Consider the following 21,404-nt stretch of genomic DNA (forward strand, 5'->3'; position numbering starts at 1 on the left):
TCTCCTTTTTTTGAATTTTTTATTTTTTTATTCCATGTCATTTTTTAAACAACCAATGAGATGCTCTCCTTCCCCATAAAAAATTACCTAAAATCTCTCTCTCCCCCCCACCACACCTTCTCGATAACCTAAATGATATCCTCTCCTAAAATTTCTCTTAAACTACCTGCCCCACTATCCCCCACTTTATCCTAAATTATCTCTAATTCCTATTTATCCTCTCCCCCACTTTTTATCAATAGTTGTCTACAGTTTGAATTAAAAAATTAACAAATTATTTAAATATTGTAACAAAATTATATAATAACTTTAAAACATTTATTAAAAACACAAAAATTAGTTATAGTAGGTCTAATAATATTCATATTATTAATAATTTTATATTTCTACAAAATTCATCACGAAATTATGTAGTAACAATAAAATTATGGTTTCTGGATTATTCGACTTAAATAATAAAAAAATTACATTAAAAAACAAAATATTATTTAAATATTTCAATAACTAAATATCTTAAATAACAAAATATTAAAAATATATAAATAATTATATAATAAAATATTTAATATTATATAATAACTTTGAAACAAACCGACTAACCATTAGTTAAAACCGGCCAACTCGGAGTGTATCATTTTGGGTCAATTTTTAGTTTGTCTGGTCAGTTCAAAAGGTTTAAATTTAAAAAATTAAATTTAAATTAAAAAATATATAGTGGCATTATTAAAAATAAATTTAAAAATTAAATTTATGATATAAAATATTCTAGACTAAGAAATATGGGAATTTCCCATTTTCCCGTATTAAAAAATTAGGGTAAAATACAAAATCCTCCCCTGAGTTTTCTTGCAATCATAAAAACCTCCCTTATGTTTATACTTTAGCAAAAGCCTCCCTTGTACTTTTTAGAAAATATGCAACTTCCTCCCTTCCTAGACAGAAAATCCGACCTAATGTATTTTTTTTTAAATACCTATTTTGCCCTCCCTCCAAAACATTGTTCATTTTCTTCCTAAGAAGTAAGAACTCGAGGCCATCGGCCTTCCATCGCATACCCATGGCCATGGCTTCTCCTAAACAAAATCAATTCCCAAGAGCTTGAGACATGGTCTATCAATATATCGCCCCCATTCCCTCTCTCCCTCTTCAAACATAGTCTACAGGAAAAATGAAAGTTTGCAAGATGGGGTTGCTTTATAGGAAAAACAAAAGGTTGCAATTGGGCTGCAACTCGTTACAGTATTCAAATGGCCAAATGGGTACTCAAGCCTAAAATAGCTAATAGTTTTGCTATATTTTTCAAGGGTCAATGATGAATACCTTCTAAGTGTAATTTCTAACCGCTTCATGATTCAGTAATGGGTTTGGCATGAAGCTTAATTTGACTGATGGGTATACTTTGAATAATTCAGTTTTAAGAAGAAAGAAAAAAGAAATTTCCAATACAAAGTTGAAAAGGGATTCATCTCATGGAATTAAACAAAATCGATAGATGCCACAAGTGCTATTGGGACTCGATTAGACATCTCTCATCACTACTCCAGCTTACATAAGGTGTGCCATCGTCTTCCACCAATTCATGTTTTGTCTCCGAAATCACCCCTTTTCATGGACATTCAACTTTTACATGCTTGACAGGTATAAGCTAAATACCTTGAGACACACTCAAGACAAACTTGTTAGCTATCGTAGATGTAGTCTTCCACCAATTATTCGTCTCTACAAGTCTAACCTTGTCCGATATTCAACTTTGGAATTATTGGCGCAAAGACAAAGAGGTCGAAATGCAAGCTGTGTTAGCTAAATACCTTGAAACACACTCAAGCTGGCCTCACTGTAGCAACTGGTGAGGCCGAGATACCACCATGTTTCTCATTTTCCTTGTATGGTGGTGGGTGTTTGTGAAATTGCAAGCGAAGAAGGAATTGACAAAGACTCGATCGAGTGGAGATGGTGCACGAGATTAGGAAGGCAAAAGAGGCAAAAGCCGAGATGTAGCCAAGGCTAGACAGAAGGCCGAGGCGGAGAGAGAGAGAGAGAGAGAGAGAGAGAGAGAGAGAGAGAGAGAGATGACGACTCTGGTTCTCCGTTATTGGGAAGAAAATGAACAGTGTTTTGGAGGAAAGTTTAATAAATCTACGTCTAAAGAGATATGCATAAGGGCAAAATAGGCATTTTAAAAAATCAAACACATTATTTCAGCTTTTTTGTATAGGAAGGGAGGTAGTTGCATATTTTCTAAAAAGTACAGAGGAGGTTTTTGCTAAAGTATAAACATAGAGGAGGTTTTTATGATTGTCAGAAAACTTAGGGGAGGTTTTTGTATTTTACCCAAAAATATATTAAAAATATAAAATATTAATATATATCTATGGTTGAGTCGTTCAATTTTTGTCGATTTACAAATGGCCAAAGCAAAACTATTCCAACTTGGTCGGGTTGGGAAATTGTTGAACCAGAGCCGACTAGAAATACGAGTTGGTCAGGTTGGTCGGTTTCATCAGTTTGATGAAAAACCCTGGCTGAAATTAATTGTTGTTATTTCTGTATTGTAAAATATTATTAAAAGTAGTATATAAAATATAAGGGAAAATCTATGATGCGGGAAAGATATGGTATCGAAGAGTTTTGACCAATCAAAATCCACCCATGAATTTTGACAAATAAAACCTGATTGGCTACCATGCTTATGATACCAGTTGATTGGTAAAAAATTTTCAGATATCATATCTTTCCCATATTATAGTTGAACCCAAAATATAAATAATTATTAATTATTTAAAAAGTTGAAAATATAAGACAATTGTATACTCTTATGTGTTTCTATTGTTTAGCTTTTACTTAACAAATCCCATGCATCACACGGGTCCCTGCTAGTATATAAAAAATAAAACCAGTTGGCTGCAGCAAGTACATGTGCCCCTCTTAGTTTTGGTATAGAAATCTTCACTAGTTACCATGTCAATGCTTTGGTGCAATACGAATAAAATTAATATAAAGCAGGCATACAAATAACAACTTGGTAAAACATATGAATGCAAAACAATTATGAAGGAAAATGCTCAAGCTAGCAAAGCAGTTTTGAAAAAGATTTTAAATTACAGATTCAAAGTAATAAAATTGTTCAGGATACAGCATTTGAAGTTAGGTTCATCAAACATGAAGCCTAAGGAGAAAACTGTCAAAAGAGTGAAAAAGGAGTGCAATCAATGATTATTGTATAAGTTGCATTCAAAACCATTCATGTTATCCATTACCAATAAAGAGCAAAGCAATTTTGTGGAGCACTAACTTGATATTCAAGACCAGAGAAGGGAAATTGAAGAATACATTATTCCTTGGGTAGCAAATTATTCAGTAGTAGTAACAAACAAAATGTATAATACATTATATGGCAATAATGAGATCAGAAGTGCTCTAGAAAGACCACATTTGCATAAGTTGTGAAAACTATACCCGAAAGGCACATTTTATGTAATAGCAAAAATGAACCATTGACTTATATGACTACATCCTTATTCCTGTTACCACTTCAACCATAAATGAATAATCCTACTCTAAGTGAAACTTTCAGCCAATGCAGAAACTATAGTTTATACCTTTGTCTTTGCTGCCAGACGGTAAATGTCAGGAACATCAGACTGCTTGTGGTGTTTAGGATATGCCACTTGACCATACAGATCATATTTATCAATCAGTTTGATTATTGAGATTAGAACAGATGCATTAGTGCCTGACATTTCATCAATTTCATCTCTGTTACCCATTATTAATGTCTGCAACAACAGAAAACATGGTAAAACTTTTACCAGCCAGACAATGAATAACCTGCTTCAGTTCATTTTCAGTTGTTAAGAAAATTTTGAAAGGAGTTCTATTTTATGGTAAATCTGAAATTAAGCTCATTCCAATGTTTTTTTTTTTATTTAAAATCAAGAATGGGTCCTAAAATGCAAAGGAAACCCAAACTGAAACCACTCTTATAACAAGGTATGAGGAAGATATGTAAGTTCATCCAACAGAGCTAAAAAAATGGGGAAACGTGAAAGACATACAAGATTAGCGAGCTCCCTTAACGGACGACATTCCCCAAATGCTTTCACCAGAGTTGTAATGTTCTTTTTGGGGTCCGGCCTAGCAAGAGCAAGGATCATAGGCTTGCGGGGATTGGTGAAGAAGCGCATTATCTGCCAAATATAAGAAGATAAACTCAAAAATGATAATGAAATCATCTCCAGCAAAAGAAAATTAATGATGAAGTTCTACAAGCACAAGTTCAAATTGAAACAGTGATTCTAAAGAAATGGCCTCACAGATTAAATATCATTCAAATAACTATAGGGCATAAGTAATGGAATATAAGATTTTAATAAGGAGTTATTAAACCTCAGACCAAATTGGCGGGTCTGGAGAAGCTGGACTATCTTCATTTCCTTCTACTTCACCATCCATATCACCATCATGTGGAACAATGTGGTGGAACTCCATCCCAGGAGGAATTATCTGCCAATATTATTAAAAAATATTTGTTTTTTTATGAGGGTATATTATGAATTAACAAGGAGTAAATGACTGGACAAGGAGCCTATAATTATGGAGATTGTTGAAGCTTTCTGAAAGTTCCTATAAAGAATTTAAGAAAGCATGAGCGTATACTTACAACCATGCGAGGCATGAACCTGCCATAACAGTTCACATTTCGCCTGATCCTTGCTCGCAATTTGCGCTCAAGTATTGGATCAAAACCATCATACAGACGCCATTGCTCTTCTATCTCCTGTCTAGTACTAGTGATAACCACTTCTGATGAATCAAGGGCTAGCTCTTCGGCCTCTATACGTCGCATTATTTTATATGTTGCATTTATTTCTTCCCTTGATTGGCGTCCTTGTTTCAGAAGTTGTTCTAATTTATCTCGCCCAAGCGAATGGCCAGTGAAAAGCATTGGTACATTTAAAGCCCCAGATAGCAGAGCAGCAGAATCACCTGCATCTGCATAATGTCCATGAATAGCAACTGGCCAGATTGGTTCTCCACCACCAATTTGCTCCCCAAGAACTTTGGACATCTGTATTATGTGGTTTAGAGCACCATCAACAAATTCAGGTATGTGAGGCCATAGGAGTTCCTTTTGGATATACTTATCTCTTGACCCAAATGGTATACGAATAATATAAGCACCACTACTCTCTCCCATCTCATCCATGAAATGTTCAGAGCCTTTTGGAGTCAGCATCTCTGTTGGTTCACCATAGCTCCAATCTACTTCTGGTGCTGAAACTTGTCGGGTTAGCAAATCAACCCGGTATACTCCTGGCATTGAGCCTAAGGCTCTTGCAAGTTCCACAACATACTTAACCTAATAATAGGAGAATATTTATGTATTTCAGTAAGTAATTCTCTAAATTTTTACAGAGGATGTATCAAAGAATTACTGATAGATGAAAAGCAAAGGACTTAAAGGAATGTATTTTAGGACCAAAAGCCACCTGACCACCAGTATCAGAATCACGCCCAAGCTCCATATTTTCTCCTCGAATAAGACCATGAAGGCTGCACAAACATTGATTGTTGACGAAAATGAATAAAGATGCCATCAAGTAGGTTAGGAAGAATGTAAGATACTATAATGAGATATCAGGATAAAGGAGACCTAGAAAGGCAAAAAGATCAGCAAGTTTGCAGTTTATTCCCAAAAACCAATAAATTCTATGTAGATCAACAAGATTTTAAATCTCAGTTTTGACATCAATTTGGTCATGAAATGATATGTCCAAATTTCAGTACTTCTTTACTATCATATTGAAGCACAACAGATTTTGTTAATGTGTAGTTTAAATTGACCAAATCTTGAAATTGAAAATATAAACTCAGGTTTTCATGAAAATTTAGTGTTAGAGGTATAATTCCATCACATACTGAAAAAGCATGCAAACAATAATTCCAGAGGATCATTATTGATTAAAATGTGACACCAACAGAGCATTATACAACTCTACCTAAAGAAAAAAGCTTAAAGCACAAAAGTTTAGCCTATGCCTTATTAAAACAATGTAGAGCTTTTTTGCCTTCTGCTGACTAGCCCACGTCTCCATTACATCCACAGAACTGATTCTAGGCATTCTGCCTCTATTGCTATCACCATGAGCTGAAATGTCACCAGCAGCATCTCCCTTCTCTCCTTCTGATAAGTCCTCTGACATATCAGCGGTTGCTTCTCTGCGGCCTCTTTCCCGCTCAAGCCGGTGCTTAGCCATACGCTGAGCCTCCTCTCCTTCAATCTGCACCGCAAATGGAATTAATTATCATTAGGAAATAATAACAAAGTTAATCCACATTTTGGAAATATCAACCATAAAGCGGAGCTCTACCTACTATGCCATACAATGGTGTGATGTGGGTCAAAGGCTGAGGAAAGTCAAGTCAAATCCATTCTTTCCTCTAGATCTTTATGGGCCTTCAAGTGGTTCTCTACTTCTCTTGATGAGCCAACAACCAGGTTTTAAGAAATCCATGTGAAGCCAGATCAATTCCTGGGTCTAAAAATATTCACCAGCAAGCCCAAGCCTAATATATTATTAATTTTCACCCCAAGACCCACAATATTGAGCCTGTTTAAGCAAGCCCAAGAAATTGGTTAACAAGTCACATGGATCCCATATGACATGAAGAGGATTTAATCCCAAACAAATCTTTTTTTATAGGTATATTAACCCCAAAGAAATCTTCTCGATATTCTCATATCAAATCTTTAAGTGGAATATCAGGATTTTCTGGACATCTTTAGGATTTTCAGTACTTAGAAGATTTCTCTGTAGCAAAGTTTTCTCCTTGTATTTACATTTTAGGGAAATACATATATTGTTTTTTTTTCGAAGGCAAAGTAATCTATTGTATTAATATTGTATACAAAAGAGCACATCAGCCCATGTACAATGAGAGCCTGTGCATTACGAATATACGAAACATAGGGGATCAACCAAAGAAAGGACCAGCTTGCAAAAAAGAACTAAGTTGGGCACCCTATAATAACCCATGAAAATACTCTTCTGAGATTGAATGAATAAAATAATGTTTTTTTCTACCAAAGTGTTTGAACTTTAAATTTAACTCCATCTCTAAATGCAGACTCCTAGAGACCTAGTAGTTTTGATTCCATTAGGACCTATCTTTAGTTTATGGCAGGTAGTTTATTTCTTGATTGAATATTAGTTGACTGAGTTTCTATTATTATTATTTTCAGATTTGCTATTTCTATTGCTTTTCTCCTTAATTGCTAAATCATCCTCCTACTCTTTAGTTCTCTTTTATTATTCTTTCAGTACCCTCCTTTATCCACTTGTTGGTTCTACTATTAAGTTTATGTATTCCATAAACAACATAACCCAGAGTCCCAGACATGTTACCCTTTTGTTTTTGACTTTTTTTTTCTGATTTTTGAACACTTAGTTCTGCCTAGATTCTTTTACACTAAGGCCCTGTTTGTTTTCACTTACCTGGGTAAGTATGTTTACCCGGGCAAGTGTTTCCCAGGTTTCACTTGCCCGGGTAAGTGAGTTCAACGTTCTTGTGCAATACACATTACCCAGGCAAAGAGAGAGGCGGGAGGGAGAGTGCATTATTGGCGTGCAGGTAAGTTACTTACCCACCTTCCAGGAGGGTATCGGGTACCTGGGTAACTGATACTCCGGTATCTTGGCTTATCGTGGGACCCAATATAGTAGCATATGAATGCAGGGATTGTGGTCAGTTGCCCGTTTGAGCAACTTATCCCCTGCTAAATACCGGCAAACAAACAGGGCCTTAAGCTAACCTCAAGCAAGCAAGATGACAGGTTTATGATATCTTTCCAGCTTCATAAAGATCCTTCTCAACCCAATGTTTTTTGCTTTTTTTTAATAAATGATAGCATTTTATTAATAAAAAGGGATTACATCAATATTTAGAAGACAAACTAACCCAATAGGGATGCAAGGTGCGACCCCATTCTACAATGACCCAAATTACAACTGAGCCAAGAAAAGTTCAGACTTAAACCTACTGTTGCAATTTCAGACTTGTTTTCCCTTAGATATTCATGGAAACCTCTTGATTCCAGGTTAGGTTTTCATCCATTTGTCTATTATCCAGGCATCATGGAGATCATGAGAAATTTCAACACTTCAATATATAACATACAGGATTTAATTTGACCAAGAATATGCAGCCATAAAAAGTTCCTATTAATTTGACAAGGACAAAATTGAAGAATCGTGTTAACAAAGATTAAAAAAAGGCCATAACCCAAAGTTGGTCCCGACTATCTGGGGTCTTGGGAGGGGTAGACTGGATATGGTCCTAACCTTTTTTTTTTTTTTTGCACAAAGTGGCTGCTCTCAGACTCATCTCATGCTTGCCAACCTGAGATTTTACCATTACACCAAGTAATGGGCCCTATCTTGTTAACATAGATAAAGATAAACGACTAAAATTCTTTTTCAGTCTAACTGTAACATCTTAGCTCATATTACTAGGAAGTAAACAATTGTTTGTTGTAAATATCAACAATTATTGTTGATACTGTAAAATGTGAACGAAAGGTTGCATAGAGACACTACTTTCTTTTTTTGGTAACAATAGAAATTCAACTTTCAACTATTCTATTTGATGTAAATCATACATCGTTTTTTTTTTTTTGATGAATATGTAAATCATACATCATTTCTGATAGAGGGAAACCATATCTAGATATCCAAGAAGGGCATTTACATTAATGGATTACAACTAACACAGATAACATGAGAGCAAAAGGGTTCGGAAATAAAAATAGATATTTTTGAGGGATATGCCATACATGCCATAAGTCTAAAACAGGATATCTGTAATTATTGCTGAACTTTGTGAGAGGAGATTTAGGCATTTTTTTCTTTCTGAGTGTGTTGTGCATTGCAAAATTTGTAGGAATCCTCTGGGTTTTGTTTTCTTAATTTATTTTCCTGTGCTCTTTGATTTTTTATAGTAAATAAAACTTCATCAGAAAATACAAAAGAAATACAAGATCAGATGATAAGTTATCACCTTGGAGAGTAAAAATATAATCAAAGGAAAATACTTCCACCCCACAAGAGATTCTATAAATGAACAAACCCACCATAAACTCTTTATCTTAAAGTTAAGCACTAAGACAAACCCTCAACTAAACAAATCATCTCCAATTCTTCCACTTCTTTCGAAGGCCCCAAGACAACATTTCCAATATTTTATAACTGTCATCAATCAATCAAGATTACCATTTCTTACACCACCTTTCTTCGCACTCAAAAATGAATCTCATCTACCAAAGAACTAGAGGTATCCCTTCAACCTTTCTCCTCCAATTCCAGAAACATCCTTTTAGCAAATTCTTCCCCACCTAGAAAGAACAAACCCGATTTCTTACTTACCACAACCTCTTTTTCAACCACACTATCTAAATTTTCTTTCCTGCCATTAACATGAACTTTGTCCTCTGGGTTATGTTTGGGGCTGTGATGTAATTAGTGGGATATTTTGGACTTTTAGTCCACCCACAACTTCTTGTTGTACATAATTTTTTAATTAATGAATCTTTTCTGTGTTGGTGATAAAAAAAAAAAAAAAGAACTTTGTCATTCATCCATTACTAACGTATCCTCCAAATCTTCTTTTCCTTCGTCTAACTGCTCACTTGAAAAATCCTTCCTCCTCATTCACCACCTGTTCGGTAACTGTCCTTGTTCAATATTTCTTCGTTTTCTTCTTAGAATTAATTCCCAGTGTTGTTCTGTAAGGGATGCCTGAATTCCTGAAAGCATCCCTTACACAATCTAAAACTTCCGTGAATCCCTACTATGATGGACGGACAGAATTGCAAATACTGTTATTAACATCAAACCAATGTTGTCAGACTTGGAAGCAAAACCATTCTGGTTACTGGGTCATGAGTCAAACAGTCCAACTGTTTGGTTTGGTTTGACCTTTCAACTTGCCCATAAAAAATACAAAAAAAGGAAAAATAAAAAATAGAAAATAGTTTCAAATTATATTTTAAAGTTATTTCACATCAAAATAAGCTTAAAATAATATACATTATTAGTTACAACAGATACTACCAGAAAAATAGGCTATAAAAGATGCTACCTTTTCTTAAAAAAAAGCAAAAAAAAAAGATGTTAATACATGTATCTGAGGTAGGTTTGACCAAGTCAACATTTCTAAGAACCATGTAGCCTAAAAACCATTTTGGCTGCTGGTTCCCAGTTGTGACAGTCCAATTGTCTTGTCCAGTCCAAGACTGACAGAAACAGTTTACAAGTTCCAAATGTGATATCAGAAAGACTAACTTACCTCCTATTAGTGCTTAGCAAAGGGTTTCTCATAATTGAGTTCTGTTAAATCATAAATGCTTACAAGATTTTTTTTTGTTTGAAAAATGAAAAATATATGTATTTACTATATTAAAATAAAGGGGAGAGCGACAAGCCCTCACCCTGATACAAAAAGTGTGCCTGTATCAATATGCACAATACATATACAATTAGCTCATATATATATATATATATATATATATATATATATATATATATATATATATACATAAACTCAAAAAATAATGGATAAAGGATAACCAGTTATCAGAGAGCGAGCTAGCTGGCACTCCAACAAAAAGACTAGAGCACCCCGCCCAACTCCAAAGAAATCTTTCCACCTTGTCAATGATAACCTCCATGCTTCTGACTTAGATTCAAAGATTCTAAGAGAAAAGTTACTTAAACCTCCCCTGTGTTTAATGACAAATGCTTTAACCTCCGCTATACTTTGACCTCTCCAAATTCCTTGACATTTCAGAGGAATTATACAAGCAGATCCCTTTCACTAGTTTGATGTTAAAACCTAAACTACAATGATAATGTCACTTTTAAACACTTTAAAATTCCCAATTTGCCCATGAACTACAATATTGGAGTGTTTATTGACCAAAATATCCCCAAAAGGCTCTAGATATTTTTGTCAATAGACATTTCAATATTGTAATTCATGGGCGAACTGGGAATTTTAAAGCATTCCAAAGCATGGTGTCATCATTTTCAGTTAGGTTCTTAACCTCAAACTAACAGAAGGGGTCTGTTTGCATAATTTCTCTGAAATGTCAAGTGAGGAATTTGGAGAGGTCAAAGTACAGGGGATGTTAAAGCATTTGTGAGCAAGCACAGTACCTATCTTTTCTTTTTAATAGATTTTTCTTCATTACTCTTCAAAAAAAAATTGTCAGAAAACACAGCAGAAGTTTAAGTAATTTACCCTAGATTGAGATATGCCAATCTTGTGCAGTATAATACATCCTCTCATGTACCTTCTTTTGATATAAATAGAACATGGTTTCTTGTTCTCATTGGTGCGTGTTTGTGGGAGAGAGAAGACATAATGAGTTCTTGTCATAAGGGAAAGAATCAAAAGCGTTTAGGGATGGAAATTTCTACTAGGGCAGAGACAGGTTTTAGGATTCTATAACCCGTACGGTTACAGGTAGGGTACAGTATTAGGCTAAACCTGCGACCTGCACATTGTTGGAAAGCATATGAACTTGATGTATTAGGTGTTGAATTTAATAATATTTTGAATTTCATGTGAAGGATAATTGAGTTTTTTGTGTTTTTTACATGTCTTAATCAAATAATTGGAAATTTTACTGTTTGTTCATGTTATTTTACTTGTTTATTGCTTATATATAAAAAGAAATAATAGGTAATTAGATGTGGGTTCTAAACCCAACCTGTTTTACCCTTGAATGCAGGGAAAGTAGGGTCAGAGAGGGCTTTGCATTTTCATGTGCGGAGAGGGTTTGGATTCTCAAAATCCAACCCACTACGGGTTTTAGGGCGGGTACGGGTTGGGAGGCTTAGGGAGGCGGATAGGGTCTAGAATTTATAAAACTCTCCCCGTACCCACCCCATTGCCATCCCCAAAAGTATTAAATAAAGACACATCCGGCATTTTTTTTTTTTTTTGAGAAGGTAAAGTAAAAATTTTATTGATGAGAGAAGCTACAATACAACAGCAACCTAGTGGAAAAACACCAGCAGAACTACCACATTACAAAGCACAAATGGAGTGGGGTTCAAGGAGCTGAAAGGCATTCTGATTTTTAAATTCTGAAATTACAGATAACCAGGAAGCAAGTCTATTGACAGCAGTCTTAAGCAGGGGCGGAGCTAGGATTTTTTATTGAGGTGGGCCAAAACCTAGAATACATGGATAGGGGGGCCAAAAGCTAGGAAACATGAGTAAAGGGGCTAAAATACAAGTAGAACTTAAATAAATTTAAAGGGAATTTTGAAGGCATAGGGGGGGGCCATGGCTCCCCTCCTCCGCCACCCCTTGGCTCCGCTCCTGGTCTTAAGCAAATCTTCAGGAGTTCTAGCCTTGTTGCAGAAGACACGACTGTTCCTTTCAACCAAAGACCTCCACACCATGCATCCCTTTCAGAACCAAATCTCCAAATCCACTTACTTAAGAGGGCAGAATTAAAAATCTTTAGTTTTCTCTCACTCCCAGCCCACCTTCTTTAATAGGCAAACAGACTTGATCCCATTTAACTAAATGAATTTTCTTTTCTTCTTCCCAACCCCTCCACAAGAAGTTCCTTTGGAGGGATTCTAACGTCTTAGAAACCTTTGAGGGGATGAAAAAGAGCAAGAGAAAATAGGTTGCGAGGTTGGAAAGGATACTCTTTAATAGAGTCACTCTACCCCCTACAGAGAAGTATTTGGCCTTCCAGGAAGCCAGCTTCTTCTCCATTCTCTCAATCACAGGATCCCAAACAGAAGAGGAAGTGCATTTAGCCCCTAGATAAAGACCCAAAAATTTTCCTGGGAGATGATTTATCTGACAAGCCAAAATCTCAGCTAACTCCTCCAGATTCTCCAGTCTCCACATGGCCAATAGGAAAAATGACACTCTTACCAAGGTTAACTTTAAGCCCAGTCACAACCTCAAACCAGCAAAGAATGCCCAACATAGAATCAAACTGCTCAGCTGGGGAATCAATAAAGCATAAAGTATCATCTGCAAATTGGAGAAGATGAACCTTCTCCCCTCCTGGAGAGATCTCAAAGCCATCCCACATGCCTCCTTCCACAGCCAACTTACTAAACTGAGTAAAGACCTCCATAAGGCAGATGAAAAGCAAGGGGGAGAGAGGGTCCCCTTGCCTCCCCCTAGATCTCTCAAAGAACTCCGACACTTGCCCATTGATTAAAACTGAAAATTTAGGAGAAGACACACACACACTTTTATCCAGTTCCTCCATTTATGGCCAAAATTCATTTTCCCAAGGATAAAGTCCAGACATCTCCAATTCACGTGGTCATAAGCTTTATCAATATCCAACTTACAAACCAAGCCAGGCTTACCATCCCTCTTTCTAGAGTCAATTAGCTCATTTGCAATCAAGACACTGTCCAACATCTACCTCCTAGGAACAAAGGCACCTTGGTTCTCAGAAACCACATAAGGCAAAACCTTTTTCAACCTCTCTGCCAAAACTTTTGCTAGTATTTTATAGAAGCTGTTGAGGAGGATAATAGGTATGAAACCTTTTATGTTAACAGCCCCAGCTATTTTAGGGATGAGAGTAATAAATGTGGAGTTTAGGCTTCTTTGTAGTGAAGCACTACTGTGAAAGGACCGAAAAGCCTTCATGATATCTTGCTTTATAAAGCCCCAACATTTTATATAAAACAGATTTTTCCATCCATCTGGTCCGGGAGATTTCCCATTTTCCAATGACTGATCACCTATGGAGGGGAAAAGGTCTGTTAGCCCAAGGTTCTTAATAAAGCTGTTTATAAAAAGAAGAGGCAATAAGTTTGATTTCAGCAACTGACTCTCCCATCATTCCCTCCCACTCCAACTTACTAATTTCTTTAACTCTACTGCGGGTATTTGCCATCTTATGAAAGAAACTCGTGTTTTTACCCCCCCCCCCCCACTTTCAGCCAAGTTGTTTTGGCTCTTTGTCTCCATCTAATTTCATCTCTCACTGCTAGCTTGTCAAAGGTTGATTTGGCCCAGCATCTTTTTGCTCTTTGATCTTGGGTTAAGGAACCAACTTCTTCAACCCTATCAATTTCTTCAATTACACTTAAACATGCCCTTTTTTCTGTCTCCATAGCCAAACTATTCTCCAATCTCCATATTTTAGTTTTCTCCTTAACTGCCTTCAACTTCTTTGCTAAGATGAGTGTGTAGAGAACACTGATGTGGGCCCCACAGCTACGGTCCCACTGTATTCGTAGGGTAGAAGATGTTCTAGTCTGCCTAGGGTTAGCTATTGGTCATTTAGTTGTTTCAGTTGTTATTTATTTCAGTCTTATTTTTTGCTCTATTTGTTATGTAAAGACTAAGGGCAGATCTGTCCTTTCCATGTAATGAGCATAACCTATAAATATTAATTAAAGTGGCGGCGGCAGAACATTAAGCTTCTGCTCCTCCTTTCAACTCTTGTGTTCTACTGCTTCTCCTCCCTCTTCCTCTTCTTTCCTCTTACCTTTCTTCTTATTTTCGATCCTGAAATCCATTAGGGTTCAAGACTGATAACAGTCCTGAACTTCTACTTGGTATCAGAGCTAGGGTTTCTCATGTGAGTCTAGTCCAGCCGACCACATGAGAACCATCTAAGGCTGGAAGCTGAGAAAGCAGAGTTCGTTGACTGGTTCTTGGAGATCTCCAGAGGATTAGCAGCTGTTTGAAGAAGTGCCACAGTTGCAGCGAGTTGGTGATCAGGAAGAATCAGAGAAGGCTAGGGTTCGGGTAACCTTGGTAGGCAGCGAACTGCATCCTATTGTAAGTCTTTTATTTTCTGAGAGAAGTAATATCAGAGAAGATAGGTTGGACCTATCCAACAAGGGTGGCCGAACCACTCTAGGGTTTTATCTCTCTATTCTCTAGGGTTTTGTCTTATCCCTGCGGCAAACCCTAGTATTGGACTGAACCTTGTGATCTTATCCCTGTGGCAAACCCTAATAGTTCTCCTCAACATTGATCAGTTTTAGGGTTTCATATTAACCCTAATACAAACCTTATCCGTACGGTACTGTCTGGAGTGTACGGCTTTTAGGACTGGTTAAAACCTCAAATTGGCTTCAGCATATCAGATTGTTCTTCAAACTGTTTTTCAGTTTTCTTTTAGGGTTTCGAACACTTCTAAAGGGGTGAAAACAGTTCGGACTGTTGCTGTTGTGTGTGGCTATTGATTTCAGATCAGTTTTATACATGTTTCATGCACATCTACTGTGAGTACAGATTGGTTCTATACTGATTTTGTGATTGTGGCTGGTAGTCCTAGTGCTGGTTTTGACTGTAGTAACCCTAATTTTGAGACTTCTGGTTCTTGACCGAAATGGAGTTTAAGAATTCGGCAGAAGGCAGTTTTGGGAACAGCAGTTATGGTGGTGGTTCTAAGACAGGTTTTCAGATTACAACCGTAAAGTTTGATGGATCAAACTATTTGGAATGGGCCCAATCAGCCATGATGGCTATTGGGGGAAGGGGCAAAGTAGGGTATCTCTTGGGAGATGTGACAGAACCTTCCAAGGGAGACCCTATGTATACCAAGTGGGTCCAAGAAAACTACTTGGTTATGACATGGCTCTGAAATTCTATGCAGCCCCATATCAGCCGAAATTACTTATGGGCAAAGACAGCCAAGGAGATATGGAATGTGATGAAAGAGACTTACTCCCAACCCCTTAATGTTGCCAGAGCATATGAATTGAAATGTGAGGTGAATTCCCTTAAACAAGGAGAGAAATCGGTGTCGGTCTACTTCTCTACCTTGAAGTCCCTGTGGCATGAGATTGATCACTTAGAGACTCTTGAGTGGGAGAGTCCCAAAGATACTCAGATACATAGAAAGCACATCGAAACAAACAGAGTGTTTGAGTTCCTGGCAGGACTGAATTCAGAATATGATATTGTGAGGCAGCAGATTTTGACCAGAGATAGTGTGACCCTCTCTCAGGCATACTCCTTAGTGCACAGTGAAGAGACCAGGAGGAAAGTCATGGTGCAACCTCAGCCGCTTACACCTGCCTTGGTAGCTGTCAAACCCAAAACAGAGGGTGATTCAGAGAGGGACAGAACGAAGGAAGATAAAAGGGATGTGGTGTGTGAGCATTGCAAGAAACCTAAACACACAAAAGAAACATGTTGGAAGCTGCATCCACATTTGGTCCCGGCAAAGTTGAGAAATAAAAAGGGTAATGCTCATGTGGCTATGACTACTGATTCAGCATCCTCATCTGGCACAAGAGGCACACCATTAGAGACCTTAGCTGCAGTTCGGGCTGCTCTAATACAATTGGAGAAGGAAGTTGGCAGTTCAGCTCAGTTACCGCAGTCATCGTCAGCCCCGGCCACATCGACCTTTGCACACTCAGGTACTCGAGCCTCAGCCTACCATGCCTCCGCTCCAGGTACTACTGAACCTTGTTGGGTAATAGATTTAGGTGCATCCGACCATATGACTAGCTTGCCCTCTTTGTTTACTACTTATTACTTATCTTCTGGTAGGGATAAAGTATCTATAGCTAATGGCTCTCTTGTCCCTATTTCTGGCAAGGGTGACATCAAACTGTCGGATACTATATCCTTGTCCTCTGTCTTGCATGTTCCTAAACTGGATACTAACCTCCTTTCCGTTAGTAGTATTACCAAACATTTGAATTGCTCAGTAACTTTCTTTCCTGACCGATGTGTTTTTCAGGACCTGGAGACGAAGAAGGTGATTGGGACTGGCCATGAGACGAATGGGATCTATCTGCTCGGGGAGAGTTCTCGTCAGAAAGAGTCAGTGGATAAGAAGTTACTTGTTTCTCAGGTTGTGAGTCCGGTTATGCTTTGGCATAACCGATCGGGTCATTTATCTTTTCGGTCCTTGAAGAGTTTGTTTCCTACTTTGTTTGAGTCTGTTGAGTCATCTCAGTTGAAGTGTGAAAGTTGTGAGTTTGCTAAACATTGTAGAAACTCTTATTCATTGAGTAATAAAAGGAGTAAAAGTTCTTTTGATATTGTGCATACTGATGTTTGGGGGCCATATCACATTCCTTCTATGGGTGGGTACAGGTATTTTTTGTTATTTGTTGATGACCACACCCGGTTTTCTTGGGTTTATCTTATGCGTTCACGAGATGAGGTGCCTGTCCTGACCCAAAACTTCCACCAAATGATCCTAACCCAGTTTGATGCCAGGATCAAAGTGCTTAGATCTGATAATGCAAAGGAATACTTTGCTAAGCCATTGGCATCGTACCTCCTTAATCATGGGGTTATCCACCAGAGCACTTGCCCTCATACACCTCAGTAGAATGGGGTTGCAGAAAGGAAGAATAGGCACATCTTGGAGGTGGCTAGAAGTATTATGTTTACCTCCAATGTCCCTATTCGCTTCTGGGGTGATGCTATCCTTACGGCGGTATATCTTATTAATCGGATTCCTTCCCGGGTTCTTGATATGAAACCTCCTTTTTCCCTTCTATACCCCAATGAGGAGTTGTTCACTATTCCCCTCAAGACATTTGGTTGTACCTGTTTTGTTCAGCTTCTCAGTCCCCATCACTCCAAGTTTGAACCCAAGGCCTCCAAATGCATCTTTCTTGGTTATGCACAAACTCAAAAGGATTATTGTTGTTATGATCCCGTCTTAGGGAAGAAGTTTGTATCCATGGATGTCACTTTCTTTGAGGAGACACCCTACTATTCTCGGGTCTCTCCTCAGGGGGAGAGTAGTGAGCGTGGAGATTTGGGTCCTTTTCTTCAGGGGGAGTGCAGTGAGGACAGGGTTAATACTTTTGGGGTTGTTCCCTTACCTATTCCAGTTGGTGATGAGGGTTGCAGTAGCGAGGGTGGTCAGAGGGATCGGGAGTTGAGAGTCTATCACAGGCGATGCAGGCAGGTTGATCTCGGTCATCAGCATTCCCGACCAGCTCCAACCTCTTTTGCGGATCCAAGTCCAGATATTACAGTCCCAGGGCCCACAGAGACTCCTTCCATTGTTGCTACCTCACCCTCTGTAGATGACCTTGACCTTCCCATTGCCCTCCGTAAAGGAAAACGGCATTGCACCACATCTACAGCCCACTGCATCTCCCAGTTTTTGTCCTATGGTCGCCTATCTCCCTCCTACAGGTCCTATCTCACCTCCGTTGCTGATGTCCCTATTCTGAGAACAGTGCAAGAAGCCCTATCAGTCCCGGAGTGGAGAGGTGCAATGCAAGTTGAAATGGATGCCCTGTTGAAAAATAATACCTGGGAGCTAGTTGACTTGCCCAAAGGAAAGAAACCAGTTGGATGCAGGTGGGTATTTACTGTGAAGCACAATGCGGATGGTTCCGTTGAGAGGTACAAAGCTCGGCTAGTTGCAAAAGGGTTCACTCAGACTTATGGTATAGATTACTTGGAGACATTTGCCCCGGTAGCCAAGATGACCACCATTCGGGTTCTATTATCTCTTGCAGCAAGCTACACTTGGCCTTTGTACCAAATGGATGTTAAGAATGCCTTCCTGAATGGGGACTTGCAGGAAGAGGTTTACATGCAGTTGCCTCCTGGATTCTATGATACAGAGGCAGGTAAAAAGGTTTGCCGGCTCAATAAGGCATTGTATGGTTTGAAGCAGTCACCTAGAGCTTGGTTCGACAGATTAAGACTAGCCCTTGGGAAGTTCGGTTATGTACAGGCCCAGTCAAATCATACACTGTTCATCAGAAGGGTGGAGTCGTCACTGACACTACTTGCAGTATATGTTGATGATATTGTGGTGACAGAAAATGACAACCATGAGATTGAGTCCCTCAAACAGCTCCTTCAGCAAGAGTTTGAGGTGAAAGATCTGGGTACACTACGGTATTTTTTGGGTATTGAGGTTGCTAGATCTAAACAAGGGATCTTTGTCTCTCAGAGGAAATATGTTTTAGATCTCTTGGCTGAAACTGGAAAGCTAGGTGTCAAACCTGCAGATACACCCATTGAACAGAACCACAGGATTAGTGCAGAGAGTGGGGAGCTGCTTGAAGACAAAGTTATGTTCCAGTGGTTAGTGGGAAAGCTCCTATATCTATGCCTCACCCGGCCAGATATCAGTTATGTCGTTAGTGTTGTCAGTCAGTACATGCATTCTCCTAGAACCACGCACCTTCTAGCAGCAGAAAGAATACTAGCATACTTGAAGAGATGCCCGGGTAGAGGTATACTGTTCAAGAACAATGACCACATGAAGGTGGAAGTCTATACGGATGCCGATTGGGCTAGGAGTGTTGATGACAGAAGATCTACCTCTGGATATTGTGCTCTTGTGGGAGGTAACCCGGTCTCTTGGAGGAGTAAGAAACAGAGTGTTGTCTCCCGATCCAGTGCTGAAGCTGAGTACAGGTCAATGGCTAATGGAGTGGCTGAAATTATTTGGCTGAGATCACTACTTGAGGAGTTGGGTATTGAGTATGAGAAGCCCCTGATGCTGTATTGTGATAATCAAGCGGCTATTAATATAGCACACAACCCAGTGCAGCATGATAGGACTAAACATATTGAAGTTGATCGACACTTTGTACGAGAGAGGGTCTCATCACAAGAAGTGTGTCTCCCATACATCACCTCCAACATGCAGCTGGCAGATATCCTCACCAAAGTTGTACCACAGAAGAAGCTAGAGGCAGATCTATCCAAGTTGGGAATGATAAACATTTATTCCCAACTTGAGGGAGAGTGTAGAGAACACTGATGTGGGCCCCACAGCTACGGTCCCACTGTGTTCGTAGGGTAGAAGATGTTCTAGTCTGCCTAGGGTTAGCTATTGGTCATTTAGTTGTTTCAGTTGTTATTTATTTCAGTCTTATTTTTTGCTCTATTTGTTATGTAAAGACTAAGGGCAGATCTGTCCTTTCCATGTAATGAGCATAACCTATAAATATTAATTAAAGTGGCGGCGGCAGAACATTAAGCTTTTGCTCCTCCTTTCAACTCTTGTGTTCTACTGCTTCTCCTCCCTCTTCCTCTTCTGTCCTCTTACCTTTGTTCTTATTTTCGATCCTAAAATCCATTAGGGTTCATGACTGATAACAGTCCTGAACTTCTACTGTTGGAACCATTAACATGACATTCCCCCCACACCTTAGCCAGCATAGAGATAAAGCTCTCTTCCTCAAACCAAGCATTCTCACACTTAAAAGGTGTTTTGCTTCTTCCATGGTGGCCACAACTAAGTTGGATAGGACAACGATCAGATACAGGCCTAGGTAGAGCCAGCTGTTTGAAAGAAGGGAAAAACTCATCCCTGTCCGAAGAAACCAAGAATCTATCCAACCTTACCAAAGTTGGGGAGTCTTGGTTATTTGTCCAGGTAAATTTAGCCCCTTGAAGCGGCAAGCCCATTGGATCAAATTTGTTAATAAAGTCAGCAAAGAGACCCATTGCTCTTAATCTTCTCCCACCAGAGTTTTTTTCTTCAACTGACAAAATCACCTCCGATCACCCAGGGATGAAGAGACAACCCTCTGATCCTAGCTAACTCATCCCAAAATTCATTTCTTTGGCCAGAGTTAGTAGGACCATAAACATTCTTGACTTGGCATACACCTCCTCCTGCCAGCTCCAAGATCACCGTTATTGAAAAGCTGCCAATTGAGTGGGCAATTAAGGAACACTTCATTGGATCCCACGTGGTCACCCCCCCCCCACCCCACACACACACACTCCCTACTGAAGGCTTGGCAAGCCATTTAACCTGTCCGGCTCCCCTGATACTCCGAATAATGGTCGCATCCAGAAAATCAAGCTTCGATTCTTGAATGTGAACCACCTGGGACTTAGAGTTTTTGAGAACATCACACATTCGACATTGTTCATGGTTTATCATGTAGGAAAGTATTTCACTTCCATTTTAGAATAAAGGGCAACGGTTGCAAAATACCTAAAACACTAGGAAATACAATAATTCAGCAAAGCCTTGTTGATTCATTCAAAATCCATATCCATGTTCATAACACTTCATTCTATCACTCAACTTTGTTATAGAGATAGACATTTTGAGAATCATCATTTTTTGCATTAATACACTGGAGCCGAAGTCTGAACAACTGAATCTTAGCCATGATGCAATTGTATTAATTGTTTATCTGTTGGTTAAAATAAATTTCTTCCTTTGACATATGAGAACTTACAATTATATCCACAAAAAGATGAGTGTTCATCAATATAATATCAACTAAAATTGTATTAGTTATATTATTTATCAATATAATTAAAGTAATAATAGGTCAGTTTGTCTGGGAACCTAAAATCAGGCATAGTATTCATGACCGGGTAATGGAGGAACCGGTGTCGGTCCTTTTATAGGGTCTTGGCAGGGCAAG

General features: G+C 38.5%; 1 protein-coding gene across 1 annotated transcript in view; it reads right to left on the reverse strand.

Moving 5' to 3' along the window:
- Window positions 1–21,404, reverse strand: part of LOC104586143 (putative sucrose-phosphate synthase 1) — a 35,485-nt gene that overhangs the window by 12,273 nt on the left and 1,808 nt on the right. The window contains exons 3-8 of the mRNA XM_010243289.3: window positions 6,040–6,281; window positions 5,490–5,553; window positions 4,661–5,359; window positions 4,387–4,503; window positions 4,056–4,187; window positions 3,600–3,776 (exon numbers count right to left, since the gene is read on the reverse strand). Of these exons, the coding sequence (XP_010241591.1) occupies window positions 3,600–3,776; window positions 4,056–4,187; window positions 4,387–4,503; window positions 4,661–5,359; window positions 5,490–5,553; window positions 6,040–6,281 (1,431 nt within the window). The remainder of the gene's footprint in view (window positions 1–3,599; window positions 3,777–4,055; window positions 4,188–4,386; window positions 4,504–4,660; window positions 5,360–5,489; window positions 5,554–6,039; window positions 6,282–21,404) is intronic.

The sequence above is a fragment of the Nelumbo nucifera genome, chromosome 2, assembly GCF_055504915.1.
Source record: "Nelumbo nucifera cultivar China Antique chromosome 2, China Antique-T2T, whole genome shotgun sequence".
Taxonomy (NCBI): Eukaryota; Viridiplantae; Streptophyta; class Magnoliopsida; order Proteales; family Nelumbonaceae; genus Nelumbo; species Nelumbo nucifera.